Below are 19,611 nucleotides of genomic sequence, written 5' to 3'. Positions count from 1 at the left end.
TGACACGACTTTCCCACCTTTTATTATCCAATAAATGGATGGGAATAGAGACAAAGACAGGACAACAGCAAAGTTTCAATAAATAAGAGAAAAAGGGATGGCAGTGGGGCCCATGCCTGCACGACCCCACATAAATAACCAGGTTGCTGAGCCAGAGTGGACATAGGGACTGGGCTGGGCAGTCGCCCGCACTGCCCAGGCTGGGGGACAGACACCAACACCACAGGGACACACAAACCACTGAGGCCAGGGGCACCTTACCAGCCCCTCACCCACACCTCTCCCCAAAAGCTCCTGAGATCTTGGGGTGGCTATGCAGGCTGGCACCTTGTACTACAGCCCTGCCCAGGTCAAGACTGTGGTACCATTTTCAATAAAAACAGCAGGGTGGGGAGCAGATACATGCATTAAGCCCCTTCTTATAGACAGAGCCAGGGATGGGCCGCCCCATGGGGGCCTGAAGGCAGAGGCCTTAGAAGCCGCAAAAATGGGGCCAGATAAAGCTACTAATGGGAGGGGTGGCAAGGAGTCAGGCTCTCCCCTCACATGACCCGGGCCAGAACCTGCCAAGTAACTGGAGAAGCCCTGCGCCCTGAGATGCCTTTCTTTTCCCACTTCATAGTCAGAAGAATTATAACCAGGTGATGGCCAGGGACTTGCCCATGGTTAGAGCCTGGGAACTCAAGTCTCCAGCCCATGGCTTTTTGTTGCTCCTTCCCTTTACTGGGCCCACTAGAAAAGGCAGGAGAGGTCCGTACTAGGGCCCTGTACAGAGGCAAGGGCAGCTAATTACCAAGGTGTGGGGCCAGGAGCACCAGGCAGAGGGCCCCTCCCCACCAGGCCAAGGCCTTGCCACTTAGTGGTACAGAGGATCCTGCAGGGTCCCAGGATCTGGCCAGGCTAGGGCACAGGGCATCCTTCAGAGAAAAAACTGGGTGGCAGGGACAGGGGAGGGGCTCTCAACCTGCTCCTGCACACAGCACCTGCCAGCTGGCCTGCCTTCTCACTGGGGCGGACGCTCCCACCTCCAGGCCTTGGCCTTTGCTGTTCTGTCTGCTGGGCCATTACTTCTTGGTCCTCACACGCCCAGCTGCAGCTCTACCTCCTCCAGGAAGCCTTCAGAACCTCCTAGGGCAGGGCTGCCATGTTCTCAGATGAGATAGATCATCAGATGACCAGGTTGCTCTCATTTAGCCGGACCACATAGCGGTTCTCCTGGGGGACAAGGTGAGGGGTCAGTGGAGTCAGGGGCTTCTGTACTCCCTGCCCAGGGCCCCCTGAACTTCCACCCCCGCCCTATTTGCAGTCAGGGTCGGCCCAGGTGCCAACTGACACTTTCCCCTCTAGCCCTCACCTCAGCCTTGTTCTCTGCTGGGGGCTTCAGCCACTTAGTATGGCTTCCGCCACTTCCCAGCAGTGCCTGCTGCTCAGTGGGGAGGCCAGGTTGTGGGGAGCCAGGGAGAGCACCCCCTGAGGGCCCAGCCTCTGTGACAGTCTTCACTTCAGAGGCCGCTGAACTTGACCGTTGCTCAGGAATTCGGGCCACTCGGAACCTGTGGTGGTGGAGTGAGGAGTGGTGGTGTGATGATTCCATTAAAGACAGAACCACAGGTCTAGAAAGGGCAACACCCGCAGGATCCCACACCAAGTTCATGGATCGGAGTCTGAGCCCTTCCTATGCCCTCCCACCCACAGATGAGCTCCCAACCACTCTCAACGCTGCAGGTAAACACTCCTGTGGCCTGAGGGGCCCAAGGTGTGATGGAGGCCAGGACCCTGCCCTGGCGCCCAAGGGCTCATGTGAGACACAGCATAGCTGGAAGACCTGACTTCTCTCTGACAACCCTCCTTCTGCCCAGAGAGGCATACTGAGGCCAGAGAGGGACCAGTCACCAAGCAGGATGTTTAGGGCTCAAATAGGGCCCTGTCTCTCCCACCCTGGCTGTAATGTCTCTCCCCGACCCTCCAGTATCTATGCCCACCTCACCTGCCCACAGACAAGATGGTGATCTCGCCCTGGCGTCCTGCCTTGGCCCCAGCCTTGGGAGCCCTGGCCGGGTTGGGCAGGAGTCTGGGAGTAGGAGTAGTGGCAGCTGCGGCCTCAGGGGACAGCAGCACCTCAGGCCACTTCTTCTGGCTACAGCGGGAGCAGCAGGGGCCAGAGAGTGAAGCCAGGCCCTGCACGGTGTGGAGGTGATGACGATGTGGGCAGACGTGTGGCATGCTGGGGGGACCCGGCGGCAGCCTACAGCGAGCACAGGGGGAAGTGGTCACTAGGGCAGGCCAGCGCCAGCGGGTCCCAGGAGGTAATAAAGGGGAATCGTGAACATGAAAGGGAACATACCCAAGTGGTGAATCCCCAAGGAAGCAGGCTGATTATCTGTGGGTTTGGATCACCTGCCCACTCACCTGGGTACGGGCCTGTGGCTGGTCTGCACCAGCTGTTTGCTGTGATACTCCTTCAGCAGCTCCTCCAGGGCCGCGGCATTCTCTGTTGGGCAGCTGTGGTCAGAACCCAGCTCTGGGCCACAAAGGGGTGCTCCCCATGCACCCATACCCCACCCCACCCCAGGCCTCGTGCCTTTTCCTCCACCCCTCAGCCACACTGATGAGAGAGGGCCAGGCTGGCCCCAGGTGTCTCGGTGGGAGGGGCGGAGCAGAGAGGAGACCATCCTCTCCCCGGCATGGGGATGGGGTCAGACCTCCCCTCACCTTTCTTCTCGGTGATCAGGCGTACTAGGACCCCAATGGTGTCCTCATTGGCGTCCTCAGCCCGGTAGGCGGGGTTGATCCCTGTGGAAGAAAAGCAACAGCCATGGTCCTGGGGAAGTGGAGGGTTGATTGGGGCGGGGGGGGGGGGGGGGGGGGGGGGGCGGGCAGCGCTCCAGACTTGACTCCAGATTTAACAGCTATGCCAAGATGTGGCAGCAGAGGGCACCGCAGGCCTTCCTGTGAGTTGTGCTGCAAGCCTGGGTGTTGATGCAGTGGTGGCACTCCAGGCCTCAGCTTAGGCTCTGCAAGCTCATTATCACTGCTCCCTGCAATTGGAGGGTGAGGGGGGCCACCCCTTCTGGGGCCTATCATCTCCCCTGCACAGCCTCAGGTAGCTGTGGGCTGTCTCCCCGCCCAGAACCCTGGACAGTTCTCGGGCACACTCTGTCATTCCGGGCTTATCACACTTCCCCACACACCACCCTGTCCATATGTCTAACTGAGGGCCCTCAGGGCCCAAACCTCAAGAGTGTGAGAACAGGCCACGTAATCAATCCTGGGCCAGTGGCAAACAGCTCTTAGGACTTGCACCCAGGTAGCAGCCAACAGCTGAAGGAGAACCTAGGCTAGGAGAAAACAAGTGCAGTCCCAGACAAAATGGCCTGAGCTGCCATCTTCCTGCCTGCCTAAAGCCCCTGTGCACTTCCTGTCCCTGCCAGCCTGCAGCGTCAGGAGCTGGGAAGGGCTCTGGCCAGTCCCGGGCAGCCTGTGGCACAGGCATGGGAAGCACCGGTTCGATCTTAACTTTGCCCGCAAGGCTCTGTGGGTAGTGTGTGTGCATGGGGGGCCCTGCCCTATTGGCCTTCAAGGGACGGTGCAAGGAAGAAAAAAGGGGCCCAGGACCCGGGGGTGGGGGGAACACATCTCTCCCTCTGGTTCCAGGACTCCTAACTCAAACCATGGCCTGGAGCTGAAACCTGAGCCCCTCGTGGGGTCTGCCAAGGACAGCTGCCCTGCCAGCCACTCAGGTCAGAGGTCAACCTGAGAAGGCAGTCCGACCCTTGAACCATATACATACAACTGCAGTCCCCAAAGAGTTCAGATCCCTACAGCCTGACAGGGCCTCACCCAGGACCAGAATCCCACTGAAGCCACTTGCCCTCTGCTCTGCCCCCGTCACCACCTCAGGCCACTTCACCTTTCCTTCTACTCTGTCACTTCGCACGGTCTCCTCTGCAGCCGCACGCACACCTCCAGGAAGCCCTCCTGGTTAGCCCTCTGCAGGTCCCTCCCTGTCAGTCCCTCTAGGCCAACAGGTTCCCTTGCACAGCCGCCAGGCTGAGCTGGGCTGAGCTAGACCCTACCCTCTGGCCTCCCCACTCAAGACCCCAGGCTGAGCCTCACCGCTGCCTCCACCTCCAGGGCCGGGCCCAACCTCCTTGTGGGCCGTGCAGTGGTAGCCTTTCCGCTTGAGCAGGTTGCACACCAGGATGCCCAGCAGCCCCATGAGGCAGAAGACAGGCACGATGGCAATAACCGCATACTGGGCAGCTGTCTCCTCAGGGCCACCTGCCCGCGTGCCATTTCCAAGCTGCCGCGTATCCCCAGCACTGCTGGCCCCTGCTGCCACCTCCACACCACGTCGGGCCCGTCGTCCCCGCTCTGAGCACCACAGAGGATGGAGGCATGGAGGAAAGATGGAGGCAGAGAGGCCCAGGGCCTGGGTTAAATGGGAGGGGGGTGGGGGCACAAATGTGTCCAGAGCCGCCTACTGCCCACTCCACCGTGCTGGGGAGGCAAAGGCCAACTCACCCCTACTTGTTCTTGGCCATCTTATCAGCCTGAGCAAGGCCTCCTCAGACCTCAGGACAGCCAGACCCTCAGCCCCCTGTCCACCCCTCATTCTGGGGTGAACACAGTACCTAAGCACATGCCTGGGCCTGTGGACACCGGATCCCACCCCCCACGACTGGCCGATGAATTAGTTTCCTCAGAAAGTGACTGACAACAAGCGAGAGGTGTGTGCGCGTGTATGTGTGAGTGTGCGCTCACACGCATCTTCATGTGTCTCTCTTTGAGGGGAAGAGGACAGGGGACAGGCAGGGTGTTAGCTCCTCAGGGCCTCAAGCCATGGCTGCCACCTGCCGGATGGGTCCTGCCACCCAGAAACGAGGAGAGCAGACACTGCCAGCGGAACAATTGAACACATGTTGCCGGACGCCCTCTGGCTGCGCACCCTTCCCTGGGCTCAGGCAAGCTCACCGGACCCCCACCAGTCCTGCCCCCAATCTGTCACTCACCATAACAGCTGCGAGTACCCAGAGGTGTCCAGGAGCACGGCTGACAGGAGACAAGGGGGACCCCTGAAGTGGCAAACCACCTGCAAAGAGAGAAGACATCACTAAGGCCTAAAAACTATCCTTAAGAGAGGCTCCTGCCAGGCACACTCACTGGTCCTGACCCCTCCCATTTCACAGATGGGAAGACAGGCCTGCTCAGGGGGTGGGTGAGGCTGGGACCCTAGGACCCAAAGTCCTGGTCACCTCGCCATGAGCCCTCAAGTCCCACCCCATGGCTCACCCAGGCTGGCAGTCTCCACATAGGGTGTCTCGAGTCGCTGTGCCTGCCTGGGCCTCCAGCCTCCCTCGAGGGCTGCAGCGAGCGTGGGGCTGGCATGGGCCAGGGCCCCATGAAGCAGAGAAAGTGCCGGGGGGACAGGACCTGCATAATGTGCCCTGCCCCAGGTCCTGTGGGAGGGAAAGGATGAGAACAAAGCCGGGAGCCAGGTCTGGGGAACCCGCCCCTGGCCCTCAACAGTCTTCCCAGGACAGGGCAGCTCACCAGGCTGGGCTCCTCCCCAGGTGGGCACCGCCAAAGGGTCCTTGATGTTGGAGTGGCCAGAGGCCAGCGCAGCAGCTGGAAGAACAGCAGGCAGGACACACTGAGAGAGCAGAAAGTGCTGGGATATGGCATCTCTGGGGCCATCTATCCACCACCCACTTCCTAATGTCTCAGGAGTGGGGACCACTGACCACACAGGGCCAGCCCCCAGGTTTCAGTGACCTTCTCTAACCTCAATCCCTCCTGTTCCGAGTAAAACCTGCCTGTCCCATACCTGCTGCATCACCACTGCCTAGGTAGAAAGAAAACCACATCGGCTTCTGGAAAGTGCTGGAAAACCCCAGACGGAGCCAGATCAGGATCTCAAGCCCTTGGGTCCCTGAGTCACATCCATTCCAGCTAATCAGGACGATAAAGAGGAAATGCTTCCGAATTCCTCTCTCAAGTTCTGTCTCCCTTCCTGTGGCTGTGGCCCCGCCACCACGGCTGGGCCTGTTGTTAACCAGGCCCTGTTCATCATCCCTGGGGCCAAGTCTGCAGCCAGTGCTTCCTGTTCTGGGCCCTCAGCAGAGTCTTTGGGACAACTTCCTCCATGACCTCTCCACACAAGGCCGGCCAGCTCACACTCCTGCACCCACACGGGGCGGGCTACACCTCAAGGAAGGGATCTCAACTGGCCTCCCCCAGCACATTCCACTGACAGCTCCCTCTGCACCCCACTCCAGGAATGAACTATCTGCCCTGAATCCCTCCTGCTGCGGGCAGATTTCCCCCCCCCCCCCCCACCAAACCTGTCCTCCAATTTGGCCCAACTTGGGGTAACAAGCACAGAATAGAGCCAGCTGCCCTGGAGGGCAGAAGGAATGTCACACAGGAGGCTCTGGGACCCTCCCCAGGCCCCAGCCCTGGCTCCCAACACCTGCCAAGCCCTAGGAGGACTCCTGCACCAAGAGCCACACAGGCCAGGAGGTGTTTCCTAGGGTTGGACTGCCTCAATTTGCAAAGGAAGAGGTGTGTAACCAACCCTAGCATGGCAGCCAGCGTGTGGTTCCTGAACTCAGAAGGGCTGGGGTGCAGGGTTCAGTACTCCCAGGTCCCATCCCCAACTCACCACAAAAAGGCAGGACAGGGGCCAGTGTGGCAGGCTCAGCTTCATCCTCGGGCCCCAGGAGTCACCAGCCTACAACACACATGGAGGGAAGGCTCAGCAGGAGATGGGAAAAGGCAGGCAGCTGCTGTCCTCCCAGCACTGTTTCCAGGACAAGACTGGATGGGAATTTGCAAGGTATTGCTGGGCAGGCAACACTGGGGTGGTTTGGCCTACACTCACCGCACCTCCCCCTTCCCCCACAAACCTGGGTAGAGATGGGGGGTGCCCTGTCTGGGGCCGGCCTCCCAGGGCAGCAGAGGAGGGGGACAGAGGGCTCTGCCAGGCTTGGGGGACTTCCCGGAGGAGGAAGGGCTTCCTTTCCCTTCCATAAATAGCCATGTGCATGGGGACATGGCAGGGGGGCCCTGGGAGGAAGGAAGTGTGCAGCAGCAGTCCTGGGGGTGGGGGCTGAGAGGGCCTGCAATCCCCCCATGCCCAGACTCTGCACCTCATTTCCAGCTCCCAGGCTCCTGCCACTTGGACCTCCTGTGGGCCTGGCCCCTTGGCTTCTCTGCCTTCACTCTTGCTGTTTCTGCTCCAAGGAAGGTACTTTCCCTCAGCCATCAAAGCCAAATACGAAGGCATCTCTGTCCAGAAGCTTCTCGAGATTTCGTTTTCCCCTCACAGCCGGGATCAAAGCGCCTGCATGTCTCCCTACTCACTGCCCCCCATCACAGTCCCAGTCCCACCACAAGTCCCACTCCCCAGTGGGCAGTCTTCTCCACCGAAGGATGTGGAAGGACATGTCCAACACTGGGAGAGGTGTGACTGCATCTCTGGGTCAAGAGCAGACCTCCTGCTGTCATAGCAACCAGTGTTCAGCCTTCTGTCCTTTCTCTCAGGCACCTACCACTGTGTGTCGGGCATTGCCCTTGGCGCAGGAAACAGAAGAAGACAGACACTGTCCCCATCCTCAGAGAGTTCCCATCCCTGTTGACCATACCAATGGTCAACAGATGAACAGGGAAATGCCCCCCTGCCAGACAGCGGGAAGTGCCAACAAACCATGAGGCAGGGTGAGGGCGCCTCATGGGATGGCCGCTGGCCTGAGGCTGAGCACCCAGGCTCCAAGCATGGGGTCCTCTGGAGAAAAGCCTCCAGCCAGTAGGCAGGTTGGAAGAGCAGGAAGGAGGATTCAGTTTAGATAAATGGGACTGTAGCAAAACAAGAGAGTTCCATCACTTATTTCCAGGAGACCTGCCTTCCGGCTCAGGAGGGTGAAGGAAGCTGGATTTGTCAGGCCTCAGCCACAGGCCATATAGCTTCTGACCCCCAAGGGGCAGCCAAGCCACTGGCCCAGGGCCCCCAGCAGATTGAGGGGACCCTACCCGGAGCCCCGTGCTGTCCGATACCAAGTCTGGTGGGAGAAGCGCTGCCTGCCGTAAACCCCAGGTCATATGAGAGCCCCTCGGGGGCACAGGTGGCCTGGCCTTCCCACGTGGAAAAGGAGCCAGAGGAAACTGATCCCCCTACACAGACCTCGGTGGCAGCAGCCAGGGGTTCGAATTACACCACAAGGGAGGGGGAGGGGCGGCAGGCACAACATCCTCGGGACTCTCCAAGTCACTCTTGGCCCAAGGCCAGCTAAGGGGAAAACCTAGGACAGGAGAAGGTCGGGCCACAGCATAAAGGCCACACCCTGGTTGTCTATACCCAACAGGTAGCATACTCAGACCCATTCCCCCACTTGTCCCCTCCTCTAATTTGGTCACAAGTCTTCCTTTCCAGTTTCTGGCCCAAGGTGTCCCTTCCCCTGCCCAGGCCGAGCTCCCACTCAAGCCCTGCCCCCCCATGAAGATCCTTCTTCATAGGATCTAATCCACGGACTTGACCACAAGCCCAAGGCCTCAGGCTGACCCCACAGGGGCTGGACCAGGGGTGAAAAGAGGCACAACAGCCACAGAGGAGAGGACCCCAGTCCCACTCCTGGCCCTGACTGGCACCTGCTGGGTAACCTGAACCCACAGTGAGGGGCTGTACAGCTGCTCACCTCCAGGCCGATGGGGAACCGTGATCTTGAGACTTCCAGGAGGAAAGTCTTCCAGGGGTCCAAAGCCAGCAAGGGCCCACTCAGGCATATTCACAGACACTTGCCGCCTAGCGCCCTGACGCCTTCTAATTACGTGCCTTCTAATTACCCCAAACTGGTACTTACTCCAGTCTGGCTGCCGGAGTCTGCTTACAGCTGCACTCCCAGCCCCCTCACTCAGCTAGATTGAGCCCCCGATGAACCTGTCCGGTCAGGCGGCCCATGGTAGGCCACCCAGAACCCCCTCCGTGTACACACAGGGCAGCACCTGCCGCTCTGACCTGCCCCTCGGCACCCCTGTCCCACCAGGACTCCAGCATCTCTAAGCCTGGAGTCCTGAAATCTTGACTGAAAAGCAAGTTCGGATCAAAGTCCCTCAGCTGGCTGAGTGTCCGTGAAGGCTCCATCCCCACCTCTCTGCCTAGTCCTAAGGCCAGGAAGTCAGTGACCTTCCAAGGCCTCCAGAGAGCCTCCTGGAAGAAGGCTGTCAAGGTGGCTGAGCAGACCCAGGCCCACAGCAGGGAGCCTCCTCTCAGGGCCCAGTGCTCCAGACAGAGGAGAAACACCCAACAGGGCCCCAGGGGCAGAGGAGGAAGTAAGCCTAGAGGCCACTCCTCCCAGAAGTCTAACCTGGGCCTGTCCCCATTGCCACCAACTCCCTGTGGGACCGGAGCCCCTGCTACACCTTGCTGGGTCTCAGTATCTTCATCTGCAAGATGGGGATATTTGTCTCCCAGGGCAAGACCGTGATTAGGTTTAAATGAGGTAACAAGCCTAAGGAAGGTATTGTGATTTCCTCCCCATCACTCCCTTCTTTCCCTCTGCACCTTGGCTCAGGTTTGTAATTAAGTATTTGTTTGCTTACTTGTTCAGCGCTGCTCCCCCTACCCCACCCCGACAGCAGCAAGGGCAGGGATGTCTGTCTCATTCACCACAAAGCCCTCCCCCAGCAGTGTCTGGAGCGGGAGGCCTCCACAAAACAGGTTGAGGGGGAGCAAGCTTCCTAACATGCAACCCACCCCCATCTCCAAAAATGCCCAAACAATTAGAACCAGAAATTCCCTGGAAGAAAACCAACTAACCAGGGCAGCGGAGCCCCAGGGACATGCAGCCCTGGAGGCCTCAGAGAAAGAGGAAGCTGTGACACCACCCAGGTCTCCACAGCTTCCCCTTTCCCAGAACTGAAGCTTTGTAGGGTCATGAGGCCCCAGCCTGGGGCCCTCCTCTGCACTTACTCACTCTCCAACCTCAACCTGGCCTCCTACTGAAGCTCCACTGAATCCCCAAGGGCCCTTGCCCTTGGCCTCCAGTTCAGCCCCACCTGCAGCCTAGGCATCCTTACACTGGGATCTGGCCCTTGCCCCTTCCCCCAGCCATTCTGAGCTTCTTTCACTCCCCTACACTTGCCTCTCCTACCCAGAAACCCTTCCCATCACCTGGCCAATACCTACTCTTCCTTCAGAGCTCAGCTCAAGGCCCCTCACCTCCTCCTGGAAGCCCCCCACCGCTACCTTCCCTTACACAGTCATCATCCACATGTACCCTACCCGGCCCCTTCCCCACAACCTGTGTGCCCAGTGCGCAGCACAGGGCCAGGGCCCTGGTAAGTGGGTAGATATATGCTGAACTGGGGATGGGATGGGTTTGAAGGAGGGGGGCAGGGATCAGGAGAGCACCTAGGTTCTGTCAAGGCTGGGTGGGCCAGAGACCAGGATCTCCGTTAAGGAGCCCAGAGGCTGGGGTTAGGCGGGAGGTGGGGGGGGGGGGGAGTTGAAACTGGATCTGAACCCCTGGGCTAACTTGGGGAGAATCAGTCTGCCTTGCTCTGCTCCTCAACTGGCTCTGTGGCTGTGGACACCCCCGCTCCCATCAAGACAGAGGGCTGCTGTGAGGCTAAGAGAATTCACCTTAAACATGCAGCACAAGGCCTGGCACACAGAAGGAGCCCTCAGTAAGCATTCGCCATGCCTCCGTTTCCCCATGTATAAATTATGGAGCAGGGAACGACACACACTTGACAAGCAGGCGTGAGGTACAAAAGAGATTCTTCTCTATTTATGCTTGGCCCAGAGCCTGTACACAGGAGGTGCTGAATTAGCCATGGTGAGGCTCTGGGAGGTAGGGGGGTATAAGAAGGGAGAGAGGTCTGGAAAGATAGGTGGGCACAGCCCAGGTCACACCAAGACTTGGATGCAAACTGAGAAGCCTGCACTGCCTTAAGGGCCTGTGGGAGACTTGAAGGGTTAGTGGGCAGAGGAGAGGTATGGAACAATTTGCCTCTCAGAGGGCTTCCTGGGCTGCCTGCCAAGAAGGCTGGACTGGGGAGACAGAGGTGAGAGGCAGGTCCCCACCTGGAGCAGAGGGTGGGAGGCAGGTACTTGTGTTTCCCAGCGGTGGCTCTAGGGCCTGCGGACCTCCCTGCAGCCTTCAGAGGCTAGAGCTGCCAGGAAACACAGCTGGGCACAGGCCTTCCTTGACCACTCGAGGCGGCAAGACAAAGGCCGCCCACCAATAGTTAGAAATCCAGGTTAGTGAGGAACCCAGTGGTTCCCTGGCAACTGGAGCTGAAGTAGGGCGGTGTCCACAGTGGGTAGCGGTGAGGGCAGCTAGGCATGCCTCCTTTCCATCCTCCACCCTCACGGGGAAGGCAACTGGCCCTCATTCCCTCGGGCCAGGCCCTCAGTTGCCCCTACTCCTTAGGAGTATCCCTGTTTCACACCTGGGTAAACTGAGGCCACGGGAGATCACTTGAATGGGTCACACAGCCAGTGTGTGGTGATGCAGGGGCCCAGGTCTGTCTGATTCTGCCTCCTACCTCACTCCTGACCCCTCTTAATCCTAGAGCCTAGCTTAGGGTCCAGCATATAGCAGATAGTCTCTGAGTGTTTACCAACCAGATGGCAGAGGCTAGGGAGGTAGTGGCATACAGAAGGGGCTCACTGAGAGGCTATTACAAAGCACCCAAGCAGGCCCCAGGGAAGGAGGTACTGCCCCCATTCCTGGGGGTCTCTAGGGTTTGCCTCCACCCACACTAACTTGCATATTGCCCTATGTACCAGCTCCTGTGGGAAAAGGCAGTGGCACCTTTGAGAAGCAGGAAGCCCAGGGAAGGCTGGGAATTCCCAGGGGGTTGAATAGCAAGTCCCAGGGTGGAGCCCAGCTCCTCAGGCTGCTGACAGGCTGGGGGCCTAGAGTTGTGCAGAGGCTATGTCAGGGCCACTCAGTGGGAAGGGCACCCCCGTTCCCAGCCCAGCCTTGGGCAGCCTTGGTCTCCCGGGCACAACCCTTGGGTGATGACTCCATGCGTGTGAACCCCAAATCCCACACCAGGGCACACCAGACAGCAGCTGCTCCCCGACCCACCCCGGGGGCTGGGCATGTTTCTGCCCCTCAGACCTCCAGGCTGCCCCCGGGCCTGCACTTCAGAGGCTCGGGGAAGTGATGGGGGCAGGTAGGGCTGAGGGAGCTAATTGGCCCTTGAGGCTAAGAAAAGGGCTGAGGTGGCCAGACTGGGCCAGCCCCCGCTCCTCCCAGTCTGGTGCAGTTCAGCTGCAAACCCGATCCCTTACCTGAGCTGAGTCTGGGGCTAGGGGAGGGGGGCACTAAACCAGACAGTCATCTCTGGGGCAGAGCTGGGCCTCCCCAAACCCCCTAAGCACTTACTGCGCGCCTCAATCCCATCCCAGGCCTCAAAGATGGGGTCCCAGGCTTCACAGATGAGAAAACTGAGGCTCAGAGAGACTAAGGAGTACCCTGTAACAAGTCGGTCTCAAAGGAGACAGGGTTAACCCACCCAGTGGTGAGGACAGGCAGCCCTTGTCCTTGCCACCCCAGGCCTGGCATTTCTGCTCCTACAGGCCTTCTCCAGCCTGACACCCCAACCACTTAGCACCCTGGGCTTCATGCAGGGAGCCCGAGCCAGCCCTGGGCCGTCTCCCTGGCCCCAAGGCAGGATGGCAATGGCCTACTCACTCATGCTACTGCTACCCTCCTCTGAGAAGCCACCTTTGCCGCCAACCCCAGCTGCACATTCGGTACCAATCACGGTACCGTGCTCAATCACAGTCTGCTCAGCACAGGCCCCCCGTCACCCTGACCTGGGCAAGGCTTCACAAGAGACTGAGGGCAGACCACAGGCCCAGCCTGCCCTGTCCTCAGACTCCTCTAGACCTGAGGTGCGGGGGAAAAGAACCCTCTCCCCAGAAATTCTAGGTCAGGCCCCAACCCATGGAGACTGAGGACTGGGGTCAGCACAAGGTAGGAGGTTGGGTTCCAGAACAGTTACTCCTGGTTCAAGCTGTTTGTCACTTAGTGACTCTGTGACCTTGGACAAAATACTTACCCTCCCTGAGCTTTAGGGGTCTCCTCTGCAAACAAGGGCTCTGGTCCCTATCTCTGGGGATGCTGCAGGGATAAGTGGAGCCACTGTAAACAGGGCTGACCAGGGCCTGGCCTGACCAAACCTCTCCTGAGGATCAGTTCTCACCACAACCCACAAGGGCCAGAGGAGGAGCCAGGCTCAGAATTAAGCAGCATCCAGCCAAGGTCATCCAGTGGCTTTGGAGCAAGCAAGGGTGCTTTGGGGAACCAAGCATCAGTCCCAGCAGCATGGACAAAGGAGCCTTGGCCTCCCAGGGAGGCCCGTGGGTGCCCATTTCTCAGCTGCTATACCAGGCCTGTATCCACCTGCTCCCATGCCGGACCAGCCCCACAACCCCAAGCTTCAGTTTCCTCCTTTGTAATTTGGGATAGTTGTGTTTCTTCAGCTGACCTCTTGGTGTGGCTGGAGGATCCAGAGTTCACAGGAGAAAAGTGACTCTTCTTACAATCAGGCTTCAGCCTAGGTGCCACCTCCTGCAGGAAGCCTTCCCAGCCTCCCTGTCTGGGTGGACCCTCCCCTCTCCTGACCCCTTCAGCCACCTGTGATCTCCCTGGAGGGAAGGAGGGAGGGGAGGGAAGGCAGGCAGGCAAGCAGGCAGGCTGGTGGGCACATAGGGGCATCAGGCCACTCCCTGAGCTCATTGCTCCTTCTCACCGGTGACTACAATATGCAGATCAAGTTTAGATCCCTCCTTCCTTCTCTCCACCCACACACTCAGACCCCGCTTCTAACTGGCCGCAGAGGCCCCTCCATCCCTCTCTCTGTGCCAAGTAGCCAGGGCACACACTCACAGCCACATGGGCAGTTTATTTATAGAGCTCTCATCTTTCCCAGGATGGCTTTCCAGGCAAACAGACCTGGGTTAAGATCCCAGTTACACTAGGGTCTTGCAAGTCCCTTCCCCTCTCGGGGGCCCTCTTTTCCCTACCTATACCTAGAAGGGACTGCTGACCCTCAGGGCATAAGGCTAAAGATGTGTGAGCCTTGGGGGTCCTAATCCCAGGGCTGAGCACACAGTAGGGATGCAGCCCTGGGTCCCTCCTGTCCTCCTTGCAACCCAGCCCCAGCCAGTGGCACTAGGGCCAGGTCCAGGCACCCAGGGCCTCCGCAAAGAATGGGTACTGAGCTCTGCCAGAGACCTGGTCCCAGCAAACACTCAATCCTGAGTGGGGGTGGGGCCAGATGGGCCCCGCTGGCTGACCTCAGGCAAAACCCCGCCCTCTCTGGTGTACCCCTCCCACCCACCCGGCTGAAGGGCCAGCCCCATAACAAAGGGGTCTGGCCTTATCCAGCCAGGCCAGGTGCTGAACAGCCCCACTACTTCCTCCTCCCAATGCAGGTAGCCAGCATGATCTTTCTGTGGAAACGGATGCCAGACAACCCTTGCCTCCACTTGGGAGACAGGGCTGGGTAAGAGCTTGGGCACCAGACTCCAGCACCACGGTTGTGTGACTCAAACTAGGACTGGTCCCTTCTGCCCTTTGAGTTTCAGCTCCCCAGTAAGCAGCCTGGGAAGGAATAAGATCCTCTGTCAGTACGGTTGAGACCTGAGCCCAGGGCCTGGCAAACAGCAGGGAATGTGCTGGCCCTGAATGAGAGCCTTGTCTGAGGAGGGCCCAGACACCCAGATGTTCCCCTTCAAAAAGAATGGTCATGGTCTTCCACCTCTAAGCCCCCCAGCACACAATAGGCCCTCAGCCTACAGTGGCTGTAGTTCCTCAGGAAGAGGCCTGGCCTGCACCGATATGGCACCAATATGGCAAGACAGGGCAGGCTGCTGACCAGGCCTGCCCTTCCCAGCTGGGTATGTAGTGCCCATGAGTGTCCCACACCTGTGCCCATTCCCAAAGGTGAGGGGGCCGGGGGGAGGGGGGAGGACACCTGACAGGTGACCACAACAATGGAGAGGGGCTAACATTGGGCTGGGAGGGCTTCCTGGGTGAGGGGGAGCTGTACCCTGAATGGCCAGGAGGGTTCCAGAAAGGGGAGACAGCAAGAGCAAAGGCAGACTCGAACCAAGGCACACGGCAGAGAGAGATGAAGGTGAAGACGTAAAGTTCAGAAGGTCTTCGAAGGAAAAGTGCTGATGCTCAGATGAGTCTGGACTATGTTATGCAGGCAAAAAAAAGTAAGTTGCCTTAGGGAGGATGTTCTGACAGTGCGTGGAAGAACTGGAAATGGAGGCAGAGAGGCCAGTACGGGAGTCTGGGGCAGGACAGCAAGGCCAGAGTGGAACAACAGAGGGAGGCCTGATTTTGTGAAGGTGTGTCTGGAGCCTGCTTCCAGTCTTGGGCCACGTCTAGTCTGCCGGGGAACATGTGGCAGGACAGAAGGAAGAAAGGTACCCCTGTTTGGAGGGTGAGAGCCAGAATACCAGGTTTCTTACCCCTGTTTGGAGGGTGAGAGCCAGAATACCAGGTTTCTGGACACCTTGGGTAAGTCCCAGCACTTCTCAAACCTCAGTCTCTCCCTCTGTAAAATGAGGCTGACTCTATGAACAGGCGTGCAGTGATGGCTGCCCCTCAACGTCTCCCCTCCTTGGCCAAACACAGGTACCTCCCTCCAGCAGCTATCACATCAGTCCCAACTGGGGCCATATGTGGAAACCCACCCTGGCCCCACTGTCATTCTGGGAGGTCCAAGTTCCCAGAAAGCTTTAGCCTGGGCAGTGAACAGGGTAGGACTGGGAGGGCCTCCACCAGGGCTAGGATGAGAAGAGGAGGCTAACCCTTCCCCTCTTCCTCCTCCGCCCTGGGCCCAGAGCTATTTCCCTGTTTGCTGGGGATAGAAATAACTCAGGCTCAGCCCCAGGAGACCAAGATAGCTATTCTGATCAGCCCCAAGAAGCACAGCCCCAGTCATTCCAGGGAGGACCAAAAGACACCCTGACCCCCCAGCAACAGCCCTCGGCCCAGTGGCAGCAGTGGTCAGAACTTGCGGGGCCTCTGGGAAGAATGGGGAGACTGAAGGACCGAGAGGGTGGGGCAACCCCAGGTCACCCCCAGCCTGCCCCCACACCACAGCTTGTGGGTAGATTTGGGAAAATACGCCCAGAGCAACTCTAAATAGTGGAACAGAGCCTCTCCGGTATGGTGAAGGTCAGCTGGGACTCTCAGTTATCCTTGCCACCCCCTGGAGCCTGGGCTGTGCTGCTGACTCCTGACACTTTTTGTAGCTGTGTGGATGCTCCCAAGGCCAGTTGCAGACTCTAGAAGGCAAGAGACAGGCCTCTCTGGTGACCTCCCGCTAGGGGTGAGAGCTGGGGGAAGGGAAGAGGAGGAACAGGAAGACCATATAACTTACCCACCCACACAGACACGTGTACAAATACACACTACACTCAGAACTCACAAAGGCACACTCTGGCAAGGCCATGCTTGCCAGTCCGGGTTTGAGAGAGGGAAGCCTATATAAGCCATGAACAGATATTAGAAAGATAGGTGGCCCTCTCCAAGCATCTCACAGGGTTTCAGAGGCAGAAGACCTGAATTCCAGTCCTGGCAGTATCTGGACTCAGCATGACCTTGGCCAAGTCACTTTGCTTCTCTGAGCCTCAGTTTCCTTCTCTGAAAAATAGTCCTATCTCAGAACCACTGCGAGGATTCAACAAGAGTACACCACAAAGTGTTCAGCATAGCACCTGGTACTGTCGCCTTGCCCTCAGCCCCAACACAGAATGCAACCAACATTTTCAGAGCAGGACAGAACTTCCAGATCCTTTAGCAGATACCTCCTCACCCCTCCTGGTCTAGAGAGCCCAATTTCCATTCTGCCCTGCATGGACCCAACAGACCCTCTTGTGGGGGTGGGGGCCTCAGAGGGTAGCCCAGATGGTGCTTCAGCTCTCCAGATCAGAGACCACTCATGGGGAACAACTCCATGCCCCCTCTCCCCCAACAAAGGGAAATGAAGGAGACCGGGGCCACAGAGGTCAATGTCTATGGATCGGAATTCTGGGCTTTGTCAGAGAAGCTGTACTTCCATCCCTGTCGCCAGCAGCCCCTGGGCCATTGTGTCCCCAGCAGCCAACCTGCCCCCACCCCCTACTGCAGTCTTTCTGCCTGGAGGGAGGGAGGGGAGAACAGAGGCGGTTGACCCAAAAACAATAGAGGATCCCAAAATGATGATTCACAGTCCATTCACAGCCCAACACCTCAGTGTGCAGAAAGGGAGACTGAGGCCCAATGGGGGCAGGGTCTGAGAGGAAGATAGGCCCAGTGAGAATACAGGTTACTGGGGACAAAGCTTTGCCAGGCATCTGGGACCTCAGTGTGTGAGTGTGTTTGGGAGGTGGAGCCTGAGGCTACCTCAGGGCCCCTCGGATGCTGCCAGAAGTGTCAGTCATCTCAGCAGATGTCACCCAGCCTTGGCCTCCTCTCTCCCTGCCAGAGTAAGTCACTCAGGGTCCTCCCGGCTGACTAAATTGAGATGTTGAGAGGCACCCTCTTAGGGACAGCTGTGGAGCCGCCCCTGCCTCCCCTCCTCCCCTTCCCTCTTTGTACGGCAGGTGGTTGAGGTCCCTCCTCTTTCTGCCTCTTACTCATTCTCCTGAGGCTTGGACACACACACACACACACACACACACACACACACACACACACTACTTGGCCCCACGAGCACACTAGGCCCCAGTGATTTGGAGGTTGGTTCTCCAAATCAGTTAGGGTTCCTCTCTGTTTCACACTCACATTAGGGAGTCACTCTGGCCCTGCCCTGGTCTCGTTCCAGGCCACATACACTCTCAGTGACCCCAGTGACCGGGGTCTCACAGTAAGCTGGGGTCACGGTCACCCGCAAGGACCTGGGGTCTCTCTCACACAATCACACGCACTCACTCGGCCTGTCAGAGATACACAGAGCCCCTCTGTGTCTCCCGCTTGGTCCCGGCGTCACTGCCCAGTGTCCCGGCCACACGTTCTCCCGGGCTGGGCCGCCTCACGCGCCGTGTCACCCACAGTCACGGGCTGACACCGTTCAGAGCTCCCCCCCGTCCGGCCGCCCCGCGCCGCAGCCGTCCCGTCCCGCACCCGTTCCTGGTCTCGGTCCAAGTTTCCCAGGCCGGGGGCGTCTCCGGGGCCCGCCGACTCCTCAAACTGCAGGTCCCGCGGCTGCTTGGCCCCCGCGCACGGCCGGGCCTGGAGTCGCGGCTAGAGGACGCGCAGCTCCCGGGGCAGGGGGCTTAGAGAGCGGCAGGGACCTGTGCGCGGAAGACGCCGGGACAGGACGCGGAGGAGGGGGGTGCGCAGAGCCGGGGCTGCGGCATCCGCCGCCCCGGCCAACTTCCTCAGAGACTCGGGGAGGCAGGGGGGCGCCACTCGGGTCCGCACCACTCTGGCCCCGGCCGCGGGAAGCAGACCCCGGGCTGAGGCCCCACGCGCCCTCCTTACCTGACCGCCCCGCAGCAGCTCCAGCAGCTCAACCCCTCGGCAGACTGGCAGGCCGGGCCCGGCTCCGCGAGCGCACCGGCGGCCGCGCAGGCTGCGCGCCTTTTGAATGAATCGCCGGCCGGGCCGGGAAGGTGCGCAGCCCCGCCTCCGCGCGTCACGGTCTCCGGCCCCGCCCCCTACGTCAGAGCCCGGGCTCGAGCCCCCAGGTCCCCACCCCCTTGAGGCCGCGTAGGGCCTCGCGTTCTCACTTCGGGCCGCGCCGCTCTGTTTCGCCATCTCTCGCGCCCCCCGGGAACTGCAGGGGGCTGCGAGGGAAGAGGCTTCTTGGATCCGCCTCTCCTGGACTCCAAACCAAGAAAGAAGGGGTTGCGCGATGCAACACAGTCTGGAGACTTGGATGCTACCCCGGGTCCTGTCACAATTGCCGGTTCAGGCAGGACCACCGCCACCCCTTCTTGGGTCTTGTTTTCCTCCTGGAAATTGGCAACCAGGGAGAACGACCTCACTTTGTTGATGAGGCCCAGGTCGGCCCCTGGAAGTGCTCGCTTGTTGAGGAAAGTCCAAGTGAAAGTGAATCTATAATGGAGGTACAAGTAGTGATCTCCTGCACATGCCTCAGGGCGCAACCCAAAGCGCCTTCCTCCAGAGACCTTTCCTGTCCCCATTCCCCACCCTACCCCACCCCACCCCTCTCTGACAAGATAGTGAGTGTCTCCTTCCAACGGGACAGATGACACAGTGTTCTCCCTTCCCTACCACCAGCTGCCCCACTCTGCCAATTCCCATTGCCAGCTATCTGGGTGCCCAGTTAGGCAGGGACTAGGGACTCCAGGACACTATTCACATTGTATTCCCAGCTCTGTGAATTGTGCCCTCTGGAGTTGTGCAATATGGTGGGCCAGGACTGGAGGCAGCAGCTCAGCAGGCAGAGTTTCCCCACTCAGTACTATTGAGGGGATCCCAGGCGTTCCTCCCAGGACAGCAGGGCTGGGAGAAGATGCACACAGCACGGAGGGCCTCATGTTGGGGGCAGAGGCGGGCTGGGAAAGGGATAATCACAGCTCATGACAGAGGTAAAGGAAGGTAAATAAGTCTATTGGGGATAGATTGT

At 59.2% G+C, this 19,611-nt stretch overlaps 1 protein-coding gene across 2 annotated transcripts; it reads right to left on the bottom strand.

Annotated features, from left to right (window-relative positions):
• On the bottom strand, positions 1-18,791 carry RELT (RELT TNF receptor). 2 transcript variants are annotated; one of them, XM_019449751.2, is made up of 11 exons: positions 18,501-18,791; positions 6,665-6,733; positions 5,554-5,628; positions 5,293-5,459; positions 5,013-5,092; positions 4,117-4,374; positions 2,713-2,793; positions 2,410-2,491; positions 1,988-2,245; positions 1,355-1,553; positions 1-1,215 (listed from the first exon to the last, which is right to left on the bottom strand). In XM_019449751.2, exons 1-11 carry the CDS (start codon positions 18,774-18,776, stop codon positions 1,168-1,170), a joined length of 1,593 nt encoding a protein of 530 aa, XP_019305296.2. In that variant the 5' UTR covers positions 18,777-18,791; the 3' UTR covers positions 1-1,167. The 2 variants fall into 2 exon arrangements, with proteins under 2 accessions (XP_019305296.2, XP_019305298.1); XM_019449753.2 differs by lacking the exon at positions 18,501-18,791 and adding an exon at positions 8,694-8,752.
• Between the last annotated feature and the right edge of the window lie 820 nt (positions 18,792-19,611).

This window comes from Panthera pardus, unplaced genomic scaffold (assembly GCF_024362965.1).
Source record: "Panthera pardus isolate Hobbes unplaced genomic scaffold, ASM2436296v1 HiC_scaffold_12, whole genome shotgun sequence".
Classification (NCBI taxonomy): domain Eukaryota; kingdom Metazoa; phylum Chordata; class Mammalia; order Carnivora; family Felidae; genus Panthera; species Panthera pardus.
This window is presented reverse-complemented; position numbering and strand designations above follow the sequence as displayed.

Excerpts from the sequence above, each read along its gene's own strand:
- RELT (XM_019449751.2), bottom strand. The coding sequence starts at position 18,776 with ATGGCGAAACAGAGCGGCGCGGCCCGAAGTGAGAACGCGAGGCCCTAC. Across the intron at positions 4,375-5,012 it reads GGGTACTCGCAGCTGTTATG|AGCGGGGACGACGGGCCCGA; the intron begins GTGAGTGACAGA and ends TGTGGTGCTCAG. Across the intron at positions 2,794-4,116 it reads CCCTGGAGGTGGAGGCAGCG|GGATCAACCCCGCCTACCGG; the intron begins GTGAGGCTCAGC and ends TTTCTTCCACAG.